The 19,808-nt window shown below is 37.4% G+C and overlaps 1 protein-coding gene across 1 annotated transcript; it reads left to right on the top strand.

Moving 5' to 3' along the window:
* The first annotated feature begins 724 nt into the window (after positions 1-724).
* LOC127426245 (X-linked retinitis pigmentosa GTPase regulator-like) lies at positions 725-17,665 on the top strand. Its single transcript, XM_051672915.1, has 15 exons — positions 725-854; positions 1,561-1,686; positions 1,808-1,900; positions 3,223-3,285; positions 3,902-4,060; positions 4,305-4,454; positions 5,680-5,838; positions 5,926-6,081; positions 9,005-9,129; positions 9,570-9,761; positions 11,778-11,925; positions 12,277-12,374; positions 12,531-12,590; positions 12,806-15,778; positions 17,531-17,665. Exons 1-14 carry the CDS (start codon positions 824-826, stop codon positions 15,722-15,724), a joined length of 4,479 nt encoding a protein of 1,492 aa, XP_051528875.1. The 5' UTR covers positions 725-823; the 3' UTR covers positions 15,725-15,778; positions 17,531-17,665.
* The last annotated feature ends 2,143 nt before the right edge of the window (positions 17,666-19,808 follow it).

Raw genomic sequence — 19,808 nt, 5'->3', positions numbered from 1 at the left:
AGATAGATAGATAGATAGATAGAAATAGATAGATAGAATGACAGACAGACAGACAGACAGTTAGATAGATAGATAGATAGATAGATAGATAGATAGATAGATAGATAGATAGATAGATAGATAGAATGACAGACAGACAGATGAATAGATAAATAGACAGACAGACAGATATATATATATAGATAGATGATAGATAGACATACAGATAAATAGATAGAAAGACAGACAGACAGATAGTCAGACAGACAGACAGACAGACAGATAGTTAGATAGACGATAGATAGACATACAGATAGATAGACAGACAGACAGACAGACAGACAGATAGATAGATAGAATGATAGACAGACAGACAGACAGTTAGATAGATAGATAGATAGATAGATAGATAGATAGATAGATAGATAGAATGTCAGACAGACAGTTAGATAGAAAGACAGACAGACAGATAAATAGATAAATAGACAGACAGACAGATAGATAGATAGATGATAGATAGACATACAGATAAATAGATAGAAAGACAGACAGACAGACAGATAAATAGATAGATAGATTGACTTGAGAGAACACTTTATACAGTAGTTTAATATGGTTAGTTTAATAAAACTTATTACTTAGAAGCACGTATCATGTTTATCCAGAACAACTTAAATATTTATAATCGTGTAACCAATTGGAGAAGCGCATGATGGACACGTGACTTGGCAACCTCAACGCGGAAGAAAATCTAGAGTGGACGTTTTTTCCCCCTCCATCCTGTACACATCTTGGGCACACTGCCTGGAGCCCTGGCGTAAATAAGCGGATTAGTCCGGAGGAGATGGCTGGAGAGACAGAGGATGAGATCCCCGGTAAGCTATTATGAAGTACGATATTGTTCGAAGTAAATAATACTGTTTATTTTGATTGTGCTTGATTCTCGTTCAGTGTGTAACGGTTCCAGCGGTTAAAGGGAACGTGGATAGCATGTTGTTATGATGTGAACATGTCATAACTATTCCTCTGTCTGCATGTATATATTTCTGAAGGTTTGGGGGTGTAATTTGCTACTTGTGTTTTATATTTTGTTCTTTGAATACTCTGTCCCTCTACTACCTGTCACCAAGGCAACCACGCCATGTGGTCACGCCTCTTTCACTCTCTGCGCTATAAATGTAATGTTACAATATTAAGTAAACAACACAGTTTAAGCATCTGAATGCCTTTATAGAAAGAGCTAAAAGAGTTTGATAATAATAACATTTGGCATAATAATAAAAACATATGTCGTAATACGTTGTGTTATGATATAGACAGCTTGTAGCTGTACATATTTGGAGAAAATTATTTTACAACAGTAATATCTTCTGATAATATCTTACTGTATTAAGCATTACAGTGCAGTGAGAAACTTATCCATGAATTTTATAACATTAAGATTGTAGCTGGTGTAGCTTGTAGGTCACCAGTACGTTTTTACACCATATTTAATTACTTTTGCACAGTCCTTGTCAAATAACAATATTCCATGTAGACTCTCAATTAATATGAGCTTATAAAAATTCTGTTATATTTTAGAAACGGGAGCCGTCTTCACTTTTGGGAAGAGTAAATTTGCAGATAACATCCCCAGTAAATTTTGGCTAAAAAATGACGTTCCTTTGAGAATATCCTGTGGTGATGAGCACACAGCATTGGTAACAGGTATGATTTATAGGCTTTTTTGGCTAGCTGACTATAAAGTATTATTTAATTGTTATCAGGCATACTTTACTCCATGATTTCATGTGTTTACACTGTCACTATTTATTCCTGTTCTGTTCAGAAAATGGGAAGCTGTTTATGTTTGGCAGCAATAACTGGGGACAGCTTAGCCTCGGAACAAAGACCACTTTTAATAAACCCACTCGTGTGAAAGGTATTACAGATTTTCAGCCCAACACAGAGTACAGTACTGAGTGTATGCTTTCTGCCATTGACAGCTGTTGAATCAGACACACACAGTTTTACACAATGAGGACCATTTACATGCCATTTTAGCCGTTTTTTAGAAATTATATATTTAAATTTTTTAGGGCTGTCGATTTAACGTGTTAATTCGGTGCAATTGATTATATAAAAAATAATGTGCTAAAAAAATTTATGCAATTAATCATGTCCCTGGACTGTAATAAGGAATATTTCTACCATCAGAGCAATTCTAGCTTTTGAAGCACCATCTGTTTTCAGCAGGGGGCAGTAAGCGAAACTCCAGCTGTATAGGCAACAAACCACATTAGCGACAGCACAGAATGAAAACGCGATCTTGCATTCAAACACAGCTGTATGAAGCACAATTCCAAATGCAGTGATCTCGAGATGTGTTTTTCTAAGTTTCACACTACTTTTAACTTGACACAGCAACCCAAAAACACTGTGTTTATGAAGCAGTGCAACCAAAGTCCGTCTGACGCATGTGTACATTGACGCGTCCTAAGAAAAGCCCTTATAATAAATCTATCTTGGCCAGGTTGATGAGTTCAATTGCAAAATGGATTTCTGTGTACTGTAGGCCATTGATAGGCTTATGTTCAATAATATGGAAATAAACAATATATTGCTTTATAAGACACTTTTTGTATTGTCTTTTGAATGCTTTACTCGTCTGCCACAATAATGTAATGCATTTTAATTATCTGAATTATTATATTTATTTTATATATTATATATATAGCTATTTAAATATAATTATGTGTCATTTTTAATCATTATACAGTATATTGATTTATTGTTATTTGAGGGCCTTTCTTGAGGGCAGCGAATATTTAAATGTGTGATTAAATCTATTAAATAACTGACATATCATGTAGTTAGGTTAAATAAAAAATTGTACGATTGACAGCCCTGTTATTATTTAAATTTTTTTATAATCACCATGAATTTTGAATTTATTCAGTTGCAATATATTGGCTAATTTTTGCAAGTAACAATAAGAAAAGGAGTTCTTTTCAAAGCAAAATCTTCTTAATCCCAATCTGGAGTGGTCCATAATCCGCATTAGAGAGCAGAGAGGAATTGTCTGTGGGGACTACAAAAACAATACAGGATTTCACCAACTTTGGTGGTGTATGAATGAGCTTGCAAACAATACAAACAAACAAACAAAAAATAATCAGCATGTATAAATCTGTTTCTTATATGCTGAATAAATTTCAGGCCACGTGTTTCAGACATTAAATGATAATATTTGTTTTCTTAAAGGTCTGAAGTCTGAGAGGGTGAAGCTTGCGGCCTGTGGAAGAACTCACACACTTGTTTACACTTGTAAGTATATGCAGACATGACAAAGAGTAGCTTTTAAAGGGATAGTTCACCCAAAAATTAAAATTCTGTCATCATTTACTTACTCTCAAGTGGTTCCAAACCTGTATGACTTGCTTTACTCCGTGGAGCATAAAAGGAGATATTAGGCAGAAGTTTAGGGACTGAAAGCCTCAGTTACCATTCACTTTTATTGTCTGACAAAAAGAAGTAATGAAAGTGAATGGTGACCGATGCTTACATACTGCCTAACATCTTATTTTGTGTTCCACAGAGGAAAGAAAGTCATACGGGTTTGGAAAAACACAAAGGGAAAGTAAGTGATGACATAATCTTCACTTTTGTGTGAACTGTCCCTTTAAGTCCCTTTAAGACTAGGGGCACCAAACACAATTGCAATAAACATGATTGTTTTTAACAATGGTTTTATTAACCCTCGTACCATTCCTTTGGCCTCACCCAGCCTCTTCCATAGTTCATTGTGGTTTTAAATGCACAGTTGCCATTAGATGCGTGCACTGTGAAAACTTAACATTGTTGATTTTGCCTGAACTAAAAAATCTAAGATGTATAATGTATGTGTTTATAAATAGATTTTTTGGCTGTGTTCACTTTGCAGACCGTGGTAACCTGTATGCCTCTGGAGGGAATAATGAGGGGCAGCTCGGCCTCGGTGACTGTGAGGACAGAAACTCCTTCCACCTGGTGGACTTCTTCAGCAAGGCTGGACCAATCAAAATGCTCGCTGCTGGTTCCAATACCTCTGCTGCCCTCACACGTAAGGGTGTTCTGTCCCACCGGGGCCAACAGTGTCTATTGCTTTCATGAGATGTAAATTAACCAGATTCTATATAATTTAGTTTGGACGCTATCCTGCGTGTATATTTTTAAGTTTTAAGATTTAGGCCTACATAACATGTGTAACTGCAAGTATACCATGCATAATGTTTATATTGTCTGTAGTGGCATTTATCATAATTTGAAACTGTATAAATGCATATAGGACTTTTTTGTTGTCTCAGAGGATGGAAGGCTCTATATGTGGGGTGATAACTCTGAGGGACAGATTGGTTTGGGAAAGGAGAGTAACGCACTGACTCCGTGTGAGGTTTCTGTGGGGAAACGGGTGTCCTGGGTGTCCTGTGGCTATTATCATTCTGCCTTTGTCACTGGTATGTATGGCATTGAAACCTCATGTAATACTATGGTCAGTTGCAACCTTAAAATTATCTTAAAATATTTCAGTTCTATGTTTATTACACACTGATATATTATTAATGTTTGTTATGTTGCATATTATAGTATATAATAATAAATTAATTTATTACATTATTATTATTAATATTACAACTTATAATAAATTACATATATTAATAATAGTATTATTGTTTAATAAAATTGTGAATGATGTAATATTATATTATTATAGTGGTTATAATACTTAAATTTATTTATTAATATATTACTTAATTAATATTTTGGCCGAGTAAATGTTAACATTTATTTTTTAAATTTTTTTATTTTTTCAAAAATGAAAATTCTCTCATCATTTATTCACCCTCATGCCATCCCAGATGTGTATGACTTTCTTGCTTCTGCAGAACACAAACAAAGAGTTTTAGAAGAATATCTCAGCTCTGTAGGTCCATACAATGCAAGTCAACAGGGTCTAAAACTTTAAAGGTCCAAAAAGCACATAAAGGCAAAATAAATGTAATCCATATGACTCCAGTGGTTTAATCCATGTCTTCAGAAGCGATATGATAGGTGTGGGTGAGAAACAGATCAATACGTAAGTCCTTTTTACTATAAATCTCCACTTTCACATTCTTCTTTTGTTTTTGGCTATTCGCATTCTTTGTGCATATCGCCACCTACTGGGCAAGGAGGAGAATTTATAAATATTGATCTGTTTCTCACCCACATCTATCATATCGTTTCTGAAGACATGGATTTACCCACTGGAGTCTTATGGATTACTTTTGTGCTGCCTTTATGTGCTTTTTGGAGCTTTAAAGTTCTGGTCACCATTCACTTGCATTGTATGGATCTACAGAGCCTACACGCATCTAAATATTCTTCTAAAAATCTAAGTTTGTGTTCTGCAGAAGAAAGAAAGTCAAACACATCTGGGATGTCATGAGGGTGAGTAAATGATGAGAGAATTTTCATTTTTGGGTGAACTATCCCTTTAAGAACAGTGATTTTTAGCTGTGTTCCATTGGAATATCCCTGAATAATATAAATCTCCACTGACTTTGGACATTTGAATCCTTTTATTCATGACTTTCCCATTACCTCTCAGTTATCCTAAAAGAACAGTATGTTGGCATTGAATTCATGAAATGTTCATCATTTTGCTTTGATGCTATGTGCTGCTTGTTTTATTTGTTCCAGTGGATGGGGCCTTGTTCACATTTGGAGAAAGGGATGGTGGGAAGCTAGGGTTGTCCACCAAGAAGCTGGCCAATCATAAAGTGCCTCAACAGGTGACAGGCATCTCTGATAGGGTGGTGCAGGTGGCCTGTGGAGGAAGTCACACTGTGGCACTTACAGGTAGTAGAGCATCCATTGCTTCCCCATTTCCATTCCATGGCATCCTTCTTGGAGAAGACTTCATGTTGTGCATGTCTGTTAATGCAGAGCGCACACTGTATTCGTTTGGCCTGGGTCAGTTCGGGCAGCTTGGTCATGGAACCTTCATATTTGAGTCTCGTTTACCCAGAGAGGTGGAGCATTTCAAAAGGGGCAGAGTTAAACATGTGGAGTGTGGAGAGAATCATACAGCGGTTATAACTGGTAACACACACAATAAATCACCTAACAATCTCCTTTAATGCATTATATGCTTCTGATATGATGTATTTCCTTCTCTTTGTCTTGTCTCTAACAAATATTCTTGGTTCCATATTTATATGTAGATATACAGCATATACATGCATATTTATAAATATATATACAGTGGCAAGAAAAAGTATATGAACCCTTTGGAATTAGCTGGTTTTCTGCATTGGTCATAAAATGTGATCTCATCTTCATTAAAGTCACAAGTATAGACAAGGCACAATGTGCTTAAGCTAACAGCACACAAACAATTATAATCTTTCATGTATTTATTGAACACATCCCAATAAACATTCACAGTGCTGTGGAAAAAGTAAGTGAACCCCTAGGCTAAAGACATCAGGAGTTGGCAAACCTGGCTTCCAATTAATGAAACAAGATTGGAGAAGTGAGCTAGAGCTACTTTGACTTATAAAAAGCACTCAAACATTTTGAGTTTGCCATTCACAAGTAGGAATGCCGCTGTGTGAGTTTTTGACGGAGAGATTACGAATCACGGTTAACCGATTTAACGAATATTTGCAAATTTTCTTATTATACAACAGCATTGATGCAAAAAATGGATAACATATAACAACTGAACGTCTTTGTGGACGTATTTCTGGGGGGTATGTGGACGCTAAGAGTAGCCCTACAATAAGAAAACTGATAAATACACCAAAAATAACTAGGAGGTATATAATAAGAGATGCTCCAATCTAGGGCACGACACAACTTTTGAGCATCCCTAACTCAGTGGTGTGCTTCAATGTAACCGGAGTGCTTCAAAAGTGTGTAAATGCAAGATTATTGTGGATGCGCAAAATCTAGCCTAGTTCAAGGCATCCAACAGTTTTTTTTTTCTTCTGCAACAGTTTATTTAAGCAATCCATTGTCTGTCAGACACCCCAACATAAAGAATCGTCAACAGACACTAAAAAATTACTGTCCGCAACACCTTACAAATAAACCTGTGGACTATGCATAATAATGGGAACATTGCTCACAGCAGGCAATTTAAAGTCCGATAATGACTCAAATTTACACTTATTGTTGAACGTGATGAATTTGTACAGAAGCAATGCTTTAAATAATGAGGACGAAAAGACACAACTTTTCAAAGTTCACTCACTGATAGTAAATTCACGCAATGCACTGTCAGCATGCTTAAACATCACTTTGAAATCAACAAAGCTAAAAATATTAAACTTACTAGTTTGTTGTTGGATGACTTGTGGAGCATACTGTCCCATTTGTAAGATGTGTTTCTTTCTTTGATTTCTGTCTGCACAATTTACATCCGTCGTATTCAGTCAGTCATTTAAATGCTCCCTAACAGCCGATTAAAGTTGCTTTTTTGGTGGAAATGAGTCTGGTTGATCAAATTATATTTTGTAGTTTAAACCCCAATTTCACGTGAATTGAAAGTTCACATTCAGTCCTCGGCACCTGGCTAAGCACCACACGACCACCGTATGTAACCATAGCAACAGCTCCAGTACCCACACATGCACAAGAGTTTTCACATTTAGGCTTACAAAATCTAGTATTTAGACAATATATCGCGTATCCCTAATCACAAGAAGAATCTGCTGACGTGGACCATGCCTCACTAAAAAAGAGATTTCAGAAGACTAATGATCAAGAATAGTTACTTTGCATAAAGCTGGAAAAGGTTACAGAGTTATCTTGAAAAGCTTAGAAATTCATCTGTCCACAGTTAGACAAACTGTCTATAAATGGAGACGATTTAGTACTGTGGCTACTCTCCCTAGAAGTGGTCGTCCAGCCAAGATGACTCAAAGTGCACACCGCAGAACGCTCAATGATGTTGAAGGAATCACTGGAACTGGTTAACATCTCTGTTCATGAGTCTACCATATGGAAAACATTATACAGGCATGGTGTCCATGGCAGGACACCACGAAGGAAGCTGCTGCTTTCCAACAAAAACATTGCTGCATGCCTGAAGTTTGCCAAAGACCATCTTGAGACGCCATAACGCTACTGGGAAAATGTTTTGTGGACTGATGGAGCTAAGGTTGAATTGTTTGGGAAGAATGCAGCACTAAGTATGGCGTAAAAAGGGCAGTGCATACCAACATGAAAACATCATCGCAATGGTGGAGGGAGCATCATGATTTGAGGCTGCATTGCTGCTTCAGGGATTGGACCACTTGCCATCATCGAGGGAAAAATGAATTCCCAAATATATCAAGATATCCTGCAGGATAATATCAGGGTTGCTATGCGCCAGCTGAAGCTCAGTAGAAGCTGAGTGATGCAGCAAGTTAATGACCCTAAACATCGAAGTAAATCCACAACAGAATGGCTTCAAAAAAAAAGGAAATTCACCTTTTGGAGTGTCCCAGTCAGAGCCCAGACCTTAACCCAATAGAGATACTGTGAAATGACCTCAAAAGAGCCGTTCACACCAGACATCCTAAGAATATGACTGAGCTGAAGCAGTTCTGTAAGGAAGAATGGTCCAAAATTCCTTCTGAACGTTGTGAAGATCTAATCCGCAGCTACCGGAAACACTTGGCTGAGGTTATTGCTGCCAAAGGAGGATCGCCCAGTCATTTAATCCATGTATGTATATTGTATATTGTATAAATGTTTATTTTTAATGGGATGTGTTCAATAAAGACATGAAAGATTATAATTGTTTGTGTGTTGTTAGCTTATGCACATTGTGCCTTGTCTATACTTGTGAGTTTGATGAAGATGAGATCACAATTTATGACCAATTAATGCAGAAAACCAGCTAATTCCAAAGGGTTCACATACTTTTCTTGCCACTGTACATATATATATATATATATATATATATATATATATATATATATATATATATATATATATATTTACTCTTCTCTGTTTTCTTTTCTGGTTTCAGACAGTGGCCTTTTGTACACTTTTGGCGATGGTCGCCATGGCAAACTAGGTCTTGGAGAAGAGAATTTCACCAACCAGTTCAAGCCAACTCTGTGTCCAAGATTTCTCAACTACGACGTAGAGTCTGTATGTATTATTGCCACACAATCTACATCTTATAGTGTCTACATCTGTAAACCTAAAACCCCAATGAAATGGTTTGAGGAACATACATTTCTTTCCTGTGTTGACGTATTTCTTATTGAACAGGAAGTTGGGGTGGGACATTTTTAAACTGCCAATAGCGTTACCTTATCGTAGCCCGGCAGAACCATGATTTGCGATTTGCTGGTCGGTGGTATCAGGAGGCGGTGACATTCTCATTCTAGAGAACATTTCATTGGACATAAATGTGTAAATGCCCCTAAGTAGATGATATCATCATTATTTTAGGTCCATAATCCCAGAAAAGAAAGACTGTAAATGCATATAGTTTATATTTAGGATTACACTAGCATTTAGATGGCCACAGACATGGGCTAAAGTCACAAAACTCTAATTTTATTATTATTTTTATTTGTTTCCAGGTGACATGTGGTGGATGTCACATGCTTGTGTTGGCCAAGCCCAGGGCTGAAGGCTCAGGGGATTTGATCCTGGAGGAAGATGATGTGACAGAAGACTACTTTGAGAAGTCCTATACTAAGATACAGGGTGACACACACAATCAAACCACTCTAAACAGAAGTCTTTCAGCTCGGTCTAGACGCAGAGAACGGGTGGGTAATTCCTGACGCCTAATGAAAATACACTTCAAAGCCTACTTTTATGAATGATTTTATGCTGCATTAAATTTAACTGTTGATATCAATATTAGTGCAAAGAGAAGAAGCAAAAACTGGGGTCATAGTAAGGCACTTACAATGGAAGTGAATGGGGCCAGTCCAGAAACATTAAAATATACACTGTTTCACAATTAAAGCCACAAGATGTAAACATTATATGTGTCAACATGATTTTAGTTCAATAAAATCAGTGCTTTACCGGCATAAGAGAGTTTTACCAGCATTACGTTGTCATGACAACCAAGCAAAGTTGTTATATTGATATAACTTTACACAGATAAGGTTAATAAGTGATTTTATCACACTAAAAGCATGTTAACACATATAATTTTGATGTCTTGTGGCTATACTTTTGAAACAATGAGTATTTTAATGTTTGTCGGCTGGCCCCATTCACTACTATTGTAAGTGTCTTAGGGCAATTTTCAGACCTGTAGCTCATTTGATTTGTTCCGAAACTAAAATTGTTACAATGTTGCATTTTCTTCTTGGTTTGGTTCACTTTTACAAGGCAACTTTTCAAAACAGACCAAAACTGTGTCAATAAAAGTCACATGAAAGCAAACTGTCCCCTTATTGGTCAGAATGTTTGTACGCTGTTCCGGGATTTAGCGCATCCATTGATATACCTGTGTTAAAATTATATACCTGTAAAATTGTGTCAACCGCAACACATTTTCAAGTGTTGTTTATGTCACGCTTATGCAAAATGTCATTGCATGGTACAGAATGTGCTTTCCAGTCAGAGGTTGCACGGCAAAGACACTTTATCCAACACACAAATGATATGCTATGTAAAATTTGCGTCATGACTATTTTTATCCGTCATTAGTTGCTTTTGCATTATTTCTGCATTGAGAGGTGCCTGTTCTTATGGCCTGTTCTGGCTCTCGCGCGGGCACACTCACACACACTGACACACACAAACAGCAGAGAGAAGCCACAAAATTATTATTATTATCTTTTATCTATCAAAAAGTTGCTGACGCCGTCCTACCTGTATTCTGCCACTATCCGAGAGAAGCGATCATACTAAAATTACCTCAGGAATTATAAAACAATGAAAATGTAAACATGCAACTATATATAATATAGTCGCCAAATGTCTTTTCCAAAGATCCATCAGGTATGCTCATGGTTTTTGTACAGATAATATTTGTTCGTTGGTCTGTTGGGTTGGATTGCATTCTCAACACAAGCAAACCATTCCATTTGCAATTGGACCTGTTGTTTTGGTGCTGATCCGAGTGCGATTACCGTGTTCATGTATGTCTAAACGAACCAAACTAATGGAGAAAATGCACCAGGTTCCGAAACAAATGCTCCAAACGAGCCAGGTGTGAAAACGCCCTTACTGTAAACTCTAAACGAGAGATGAGTCAAAATGATCTTTTGTGGTAATCAGCATTATGCCACAAATTCTGTCAACTGAGCTTAACTTGTATTGAACCAGGAACGCATCAGTATTGAGATAAAGCGAGTAATATTCCTGTGGTCATGTGATCTCAACATGGTGGCGGTCATGAAAGTGCATCCAGCACCATATGTAGAATAAATCAGCTTTTTCTCTAAGACTGACAAATCTTCATCTCATGTGAGTGTACATCATTTTAAACATATTTTTCAAAGATACTACTGATTTCTTCCTGTTTAAAGGTTTAGCAGTTAGCAAAAAAATCACAGAGTGCAAAGTGATAGACTAATCAAATTTAGATATATTTCTGATATTTTTGTTTTGGCTAGAAGAATTCCTGAATGGTTGGTAACTTAAAAATAGCCACTTTGTCTGGTAAGTGAAAAGGTGAATTTCAAACCCTGTTTTCATGTATATTCTTTTCAACAAGTTAAAAAATTAAGACATTACGGTTCTGGTTATTAAATAAAGCTTTGCTAGTATAAACTAAAGCATTTTGAGTAAATATGGATATGATGTGTTTTTTCTATCTGCAGGAGCGTTCACCAGATCAGTTTGGACCGATGTTCCAAACTCTTCCAAGTCTGAGTGGCAATCAGCTTAGTGCATCATTAACTGTTCCGATCCAGACCTGGCACCCCCAGAGTGACCAACCTGGAAAGATCCCTTGCAACAGCCTCCAGAGTAATGGTCTTGCCAAGAAACCTAGTATTAAAACTCATATCTGTTGTTTCATATCTGAGGATAACCCTTTCACTAATACTAAATACCATGTTTCCATCTCTTATGAATTTAGTTTACATGAAAAATCATAATATCGCAATAACAATTTGTGAATAAAGCCTTAAGAGAGCGTTTAAATTTTTGTGCATTTTGGAGATTTTATTCACTTATTGGTCTTTCCATGAAAACTAAAATGAAAACCGAGCTGTCATTTAAAAAAGGACATTATTCATGCAGGATGAATTTACATTACAGTGTTTCATTGAGTCTAAGAAGAATGCTCAGATTGTTATGTCTGTCTTTCCTGATAAGTTCCTGGTAAGAGAAAGACGTCTCTCCATGACAGAAGCAGTACGGAGGATAATGAAAGTGTAAAAGATCTTGGAGAAACCACTGATTTATTAAACCTGGTAGGAGAAGCATGCCATCAGTTTCTATAATATCTACTGAACATATGTATGTGATATAAGATATTTAATGATTTGGCCTATTGAAATTTGTTCATGAGAAATTATAGTTTTAAGTGTGAGCTAAGCTAAAAACCTCCCAAATTTCTTTTATTTCAGACTCATGTAATGAAGATGGATCCTTTGGATAAGACCCTCACATTGTCTCCAATGCAGAAGGTAAGAGCTCATTTAGAAAACTCCATGTGTGGTGGGTGCAGCCTTCTTTTAGACTTCTCCCTTTTGCTTGTCTCTCTCTTTTCTTCATTGACTATCATTATTCTCATTTACTTTGCAGCCTTAACACTCATTCTGCTCTCGTTCATCCTGCTCTGCATGTTCATTCGTTTCTCTCTAACACTTTCCCTCTTTTTATCCTCTGCTTCCTGGAATAGAAGAAAGTTAAGGTTGTGAAAGAGCATGGTAAGGAGATGGGCAAGCCAAGAGACGACTCCGCCCCTTATAGTAAGAGGGCGGAGCTTTCCCCCCGCAAAGCTCTTCCCACTGAGCTACTTAGAGGCTCGAGTAGTAGCTCATTGGTTGGGGAGAGTCTTGGGTTGAGGAGTCCCCAAAGGAGCCCTAAAAGTTGGGGTCATGACAAAGAGAATGTCCTTATTGCTTTGGAGGACAGAAAGCCTGGCCATCACAAACCAGGGGGAGGTGAAACCAGAACGGGAGCTGGTTCCAAACACACTACACATCAAACAGAGCTGATAGAGTCCAGGGCCAAAGCTAAATCAGATTCTAAACAGTCAAAAGGAAAGGTCCAACTGAGTCAAGACCGCATAACCAAAGCTGGGATTAAACCACAATTGATTGAGGAGAAACGTTCAAAGGTAGAGGCCACCCACAAATCAAAAGCAAGTACAAAACCAAACCAAGAAAAAGGAGGTAAAGCAAGATCCAAAGATCAATCACGAGAAGTCAGAAGCCAGCCTCAAAAGGTTGAAGGGAAGGAAAGAGAAGCAAAAATGAAACCAATGGCTGTTGCTGAACAACATCTCGAACAGATTGCACGTAAGGACCAAGTCCACACAAGTAAAAAGGTCTCAAAAGAGGTCCCACCCAAAGCTCAGAGATTGAAAGTTGAATCCAACACTGCTGAAACACAAAGCAAAAGTTCTGTTACAACAGAGAAGAAATCGGCTCCAAAAAAAGACTCTAAAAGTATTAAAACAACATCCAGACCAGAACAAAGCCAGTTGCTCTTAGAGGGTAACGTTAGGACAGAAAAAAACTCAAAAGACATATCTAAGGGACCAACCATGGTCTCTGAAGCTGCCTCCAAATCTGAATCAGAGTCAACATCAGAGCAAATGCAGGAAAATCCTCTCACCAAGGTGGTATCTCTAATCCAGGATGGGGGAATCAGAAGTCCTGCTCGTCTTCTCAGAGATTCAGCAGTCGGTCAGTTTCTCTCCCAGTCCACACCTCAGAAGATTCCCAAACCTCCTCAAAAACAGAGAACTCTATCTGATTCCTCTTCCATTAGTGAGTCTTATGAAGTCCCAAGACAAGAGATGACAAGACAGGCTAAAAGAACAGATGTCACCATCAACGTTAAACCAGAAGTAGGTTCTTCAGATGGGGAAATGGAAAGAAGCAATTATGAGTCCAAAACAGAGGCTCAAACTGTGGGGGAAACATACAGAGTGAGGATTGAGAAAGTAGGGGAGGAATGGAGTGATGAGAGAAGTAGAATGTCAGATGAAGAGGTGAAGGGGAGTTCTGCTATCACAGAAAGCGAGGGACGAGTGAACGGAAGGCATGAAACTGAGGAAGAGGATGAAAGTGAAAGCAAGACCATTGACAAGGTAGAAAATGATAATGATTTGGATGAGGATAACAATGATACAACAATCAAAGCCTCTAGTGAGGATGAAGATAGTAAGGAGAAAAGTAAAAGTGAGGGAACTCAAGATATAGAGAGTGAGGCCAAGTCTGAGGAAGAGGAGAGTGAGAGCATAGAAGATGAGGTGGAAGATGAAACCAGTAAAATGCATAGAAAAGTTGAAGAGAGTGAAGAAGAAGAAGAAGAAGAAGAAGAAGAGGAGGAGGAGAGTGGAAAAGAATCAGTTGCAAAGACCGAAAGCAAGAGTGAACAAACAGATGAGGAGGAAGATGAAACCAGTGAGATGCATAGAAAAGTTGAAAAGAGTGATGAAGAAGAAGAGGATGAAAGCAAAATGAGTGTTGATGAAGAAGAGGTGGAGGAGAGTGGAGAAGAATCAGATGCAAAGACAGAAAGCAAGAGTGAACAAACAGATGAGGAGGAAGATGAAACCAGTGAGATGCATAGAAAAGTTGAAAAGAGTGAAGAAGAGGATGAAAGCAAAATGAGTGTTGATGAAGAAGAGGAGGAGGAGAGTGGAGAAGAATCAGATGCAAAGACAGAAAGTAAGAGTGAGCAATCAGATGAGGAGGAAGAGGATGAGGAATCAGAGGAGGAGGAAAGTGCAAAGAGTGAGAGTGAGGCAGAGGAAGATGAAGAGGGTGAAAACAGTAGTGAAGGAGAGGAGGAAGATTCAGAGAAGCAGGAGAGTGAGACAGAAGATTCATCAAAAGATGAAGTGGACAGTGAAAATGAAGGAGAGGTGGATGAGGAGGAGGAAGAGGAGAGTGAGGGAGATAAAGGGGAGGAGGAAGAGGAGGATGAAACAGAAGAAGACAAAAGTGGTGATGACACTGAAGATGATGAAGCAACAAGTGTGAATGATGAGGAAGAAGATGAGAGTGAAAATGAAGAGGAAGGAGAAGTGGAGAGCAAAGATGAGGAGGAAGAGTCAAAAGAAGAAGGTAATGATGAAGAGGGAGAGGAAGCAGAGGAGGAAGAAGAAGAAAGAGAGGAGAAAGAAGAAGCAGAGGATGAGGAGGGAGAAGAGGAGGACCAAAAAGAGGAAGAGGAGAGTGATGAGGGAGGAGGGGAAGAGGAGGAAAGCAAAGATGGAAATGAAGAGGAAGAAGAAGCAGATGAGGAAGAAGAACAAGAAGAAGAAGAAGAAGAGGAGGAGAAAGAAGAAGCAGAGGATGAGGAGGGAGAAGAGGAGGACCAAAAAGAGGAAGAGGAGAGTGATGATGAAGGAGAGGAAGAGGAGGAAAGCAAAGATGGAAATGAAGAGGAGGAAGAACAAGAGGAGAAAGAAGATAAGAATAAAAGAAAGCTGAGTGGAAAACCAAAGCTAAATGTGAAAACGACAAAGCAGCCAACGAAAGTTAAACGGCCCACAACAAAAGGCGACATGTCAGACAATGAATCCCATGAGTCTCAGCAGTTTTGGGATGATGTGCTGCCTCAGTACCTCAATTTGAAATAAACCTGCAACCTCAAACCTCTGTTTGCTTCTATAGCTACAGTACAAACAGCAACAGTATGTGGATGTCTTGCTTTTTTTTTAATTTTGTGCTAAAGGCCTTTTACTAACTTTGTTGTGTTTTTTCATGTTTTTCTTGTTTTGTAATATTTATTTCACCAGTAATATTCTTGCATTTAATTTTTTTTTAACTGTATTACTTTACATTTTTACGGAAAATTTGTTTGATTTTTTTTACTTTATTTCATTTTTTCTTTTCTTTTTTATAATGCTTTCAAAAGTAATAATCTGCTTTTGCATTATGAGGACCTCATGATGTGCTTTGGGATGTATGAATCTTATGGACAACTATGTTCTTTAACTACCAATTGTGCTCGATTTACAAGTGACCTTGAATCAACAGTAAATATGTTTGCAATAAAACAGGCATATTTGAAGATACCTTTTAAGAGAGAGTTCACCCAAAAATGAAAATTCACTCATCATTTACTCCCCCTTATGCCATCCCAGATGTGTATGACTTTCTTTCTTTTGCTGAACACAAACAAAGATTTTAGAAGAGTATTTCAGCTCTGTAGGTCCATACAATGCAAGTGAATGGTGACTGAAATTGTGAAGGTCGAAAAGGACATAAAGGCAGCATAAAAGTAATCCATAAGACTCCAGTGGTTAAATCTATATCTTCAGAAGTGATATGATAGGTGTGGGTGAGAAACAGATCAGTTTTTTTAACGATAAATCTGCACTTTCACTTTCACATTCTTCTTTTGTTTTTGGTGGCGATTAACATTCTTGGTGCATATCTATTGGGCAGGAAGAAGAATTTATAGTAAAAAAGGACTTAAGTGTGGGTGAGAAACAGATCAATATTATATCTGATCGCTTTTGAAAATATGGATTTAACCACTGGAGTTGTATGGATTACTTTTATGCTGCGTTTATGTGCATTTTGGAGCATCAAAATTTTGGTACCCATTCACTTGCATTGTATGGACCTACAGAGCTGAAATATTCTTCTAAAATCTTTGTTTCTGTTCAGCAGAAGAAAGAAAGTCATACACATCTGGGATGGCATGAGGGTGAGTAAATGATGAGAGAATTTTCATTTTTGGGTGAACTATCCCTTTAAGTCAGAACTAGAATGTCAAGTAAATTAGCAGCTCTGATGATCTTCATGACTAGAAGAAAATATTTTAAGAAAACAAAAAGAGTGCAAGGTGTGTCAGAAAAGTAGCATTTAGGTAAAACTTTATGCCATGTACTTGCTATGTGGTCAATGAGGTTTTTTACGCTAAAAAAAATAAGTAAATAAAACTTTCATACCTCTTTGTTTTCAAGCTAATACCTTTGTTTTGTTTTTTCCTATTTGGTATTTTTGTCTTTTAAAATAATTAACAAAAGCACAGATTATCCATTAAAAAATGGCATGTGCATTAAATGAAGAAAAATACATACTGACATGTAAAGCTACTATGTATGATCTCAAGAAGTACCAGAGAATTTCCGCAGCAGAATAACCAGATCCATAGTACATTTCCATTGTAAATATGCAAATATAGAAAGTCAAGCAGATCACCGAAAACCCTTCGCCGTACAGGTGAGGCCTTACCGGATACTCCCTATCTAGACACCAGGTCTACTTGTGGTTCTCTAGTTCTCCTAAATAGAGCCATAGTTCCTGTATCCAAGTGCTTGTGTTTATGTGTGTAGTTTGAGTTCTTCAAACCTTCATTGGTTTAGTTACTTTGACATACAGCAGCCTGTCTGCATTAGTTACTAAATGATTACCTCTTTTCACACTTCTTGCAGGACAAAGGTCACCAAACTCTTGGGTTTTGCACAGATGAGACCAATGGAAAGAAAGGAAACATAGAGAAAGAAAATGAGGAGGAAGAAGATTTGGAAGAGGAAGAAGATGATGATGATGTGGAGGATGAGGAACAGGAGGCTGATGTAGAAGAAGGGGGAAAGTTGGAGGAGAATGAGGAGAAGAATGAAGACGTTTTAGATGAGAAGAGAAAGCAAACGGAAAAGCAGGAGCTAAGGATTATAGAGCCAGATTTACAGGTATCCTGAAACGTACCATTTATTAAAGGAATAAATCACACACAAGTGAAAATTGAAAGTTATATGGCAAAAGCTGCAAAAAGTTTACTTTAGAGCTCAAATAATACACACGTTTTCACAGAATTAATGTAAGTGCTTTTATAAAATTTATAAGCTTTACATTTCTGCCTTTAAACCCTCCAAACATTGGCCCCATTCACTTCCACATTAAGTGTCTCACTGTAACCTCGACTTTTGCTGTCGATTGAGTTTAACTTGTATTGAACCCTGAATATTTCTTTAATGATCATTTATAAGGAACATACTAATTTAGCATCATGTCAATAAAGTTCTCCAGTTTTAATCAGAGGTTTGATTTGTTTGATTGACATAATTATCTCACCATGCAGAAAAATGAGACCATAATAGAGACATCTGCCCCTGATGGACCAATAATAGGTTGGTTTTTCTCATTTTAGCAACCATTCATTCTTCTATTCCCTTCACTGTTGTGGTCCAGTTAAGTGCATTATTTGGTAGAGTGGTTGTGCACTGTATTGTAAGTTGCCAAAGCATCTACTTTGAACATTAATGTACCGGTAATATACAATGATTATAAACAGCTTGTTTTGTTTGTTTCTCTATCTTTATTCTGATGGATTCTGAAGAACAAACAGATCATTTTACTCCTATAAAGGAGGAAACACAATCAGAGAAGAATGGAGTCAAACAAGACAAACCAAAGACTCTTTCTGACTCTAGAAACAGGGTATCTGAACACTCCAACTCTTTACTCATTGTAATATACATAGTTTATCTGTACAGTGTTATGTTTACTATTGGCTCATGAGTTTGGCATGGTCTTTAATTGATCCATATCTTCTATGCTACCTTCAGCTTTCTATTTTCAAGATGAGATCTTCCAACAAAGGCAACCAGGCAACAGAGAATGCTGAAAGATTAGCAGAGAGCACCTCATCAGGCAGACTGGCAGCTGAAGGCCCAATTGTAAGATCAGAGATTCGAGGGTCAGACAGTGAACCCCAGACAGGAACCCGGACCACAGGGGCCAATCGGTCATGCTCAGCCACATGCAATCTGCTGTGACACATTCCAGCTGGTTTAGTGTATGGAACCCCAGGTTGGACTTGCTGTTTATGTTGACAACATTGTCTGGATATAAAACTGGGACTGGAACAAAAACTGGTATTAGGCAATGGTTTAAACTGCAGCATATTGTTGGTGTTAATGGGACTGTGCCTCAAAATAAGTAGCTTTAACAGAGAACTTGGTATTACATTATATAATTTTATATCCCTCATGTCTGCAGTGTGTATGGTTTGTATAACTTTTCTAAGAAATTTTACTTCAAAGTCATTACTTAGGAGTTACATTACCGATATGTGCCGTATATCTTAAATATAATTGTGTGAGTGTGTGTGTGTGTGTGCATCTGTGCTTTTAAAACATATTTATTTAAATTTGACAAAGAATATTTCGAGTTCAAAACAAGTTAAGCTCAATTTGTGGCGTAATGGTGATTACCAAAAAAAGTCATTTCAACTCATCTCTCATTTTCTTAAAAAAAGGCAAAAATCTGGGTTACAGTGAGACACTTACAATGGAAGTCAATGGGGCCAATTTTTGGAGGGCTTAAAGGCAGAAATGTGAAGCTTATAATTTTATAACTTGTGTAGTATTTTTATGGTCATTTTAGGGTTTGGGTGTTATGTCATCATGGCAGTGAAGTTGTAAAATGGGATATAGTGTAACACAGAAAAGGTTAGTAAATGAATGTATCACATTACAATCATGTTAACATGCATACTGTTTACGTCTTGTGTCTGTACTTTTGAAACAGAGTATATTAACGTTTATGGATTTGCCTCATTCACTTCCATTGTAAGTGTCTCACTGTAACCCAGATTTTTGCTTTTTTTAAAGAAAAGGAGGGACGAGTCGAAATGAATTGTGGTAATCAACATTATGCCACATATGCTGTTGATTGACCTTAACTTGTATTGAACCTGGAATATTCCAT

The sequence above is a fragment of the Myxocyprinus asiaticus genome, chromosome 35 (genome assembly GCF_019703515.2).
Source record: "Myxocyprinus asiaticus isolate MX2 ecotype Aquarium Trade chromosome 35, UBuf_Myxa_2, whole genome shotgun sequence".
Taxonomy (NCBI): Eukaryota; Metazoa; Chordata; class Actinopteri; order Cypriniformes; family Catostomidae; genus Myxocyprinus; species Myxocyprinus asiaticus.
Note: the sequence above shows the minus strand (reverse complement) of the source record. Positions and strands in the feature narration are given on the sequence as shown.

Coding starts and splice junctions, on each gene's coding strand:
- LOC127426245 (XM_051672915.1), top strand. CDS start 824: ATGGCTGGAGAGACAGAGGATGAGATCCCCG. Junction 4,455..5,679: donor TCATTCTGCCTTTGTCACTG/GTATGTATGGCA, acceptor TATTTGTTCCAG/TGGATGGGGCCTTGTTCACA. Junction 5,839..5,925: donor TCACACTGTGGCACTTACAG/GTAGTAGAGCAT, acceptor CTGTTAATGCAG/AGCGCACACTGTATTCGTTT.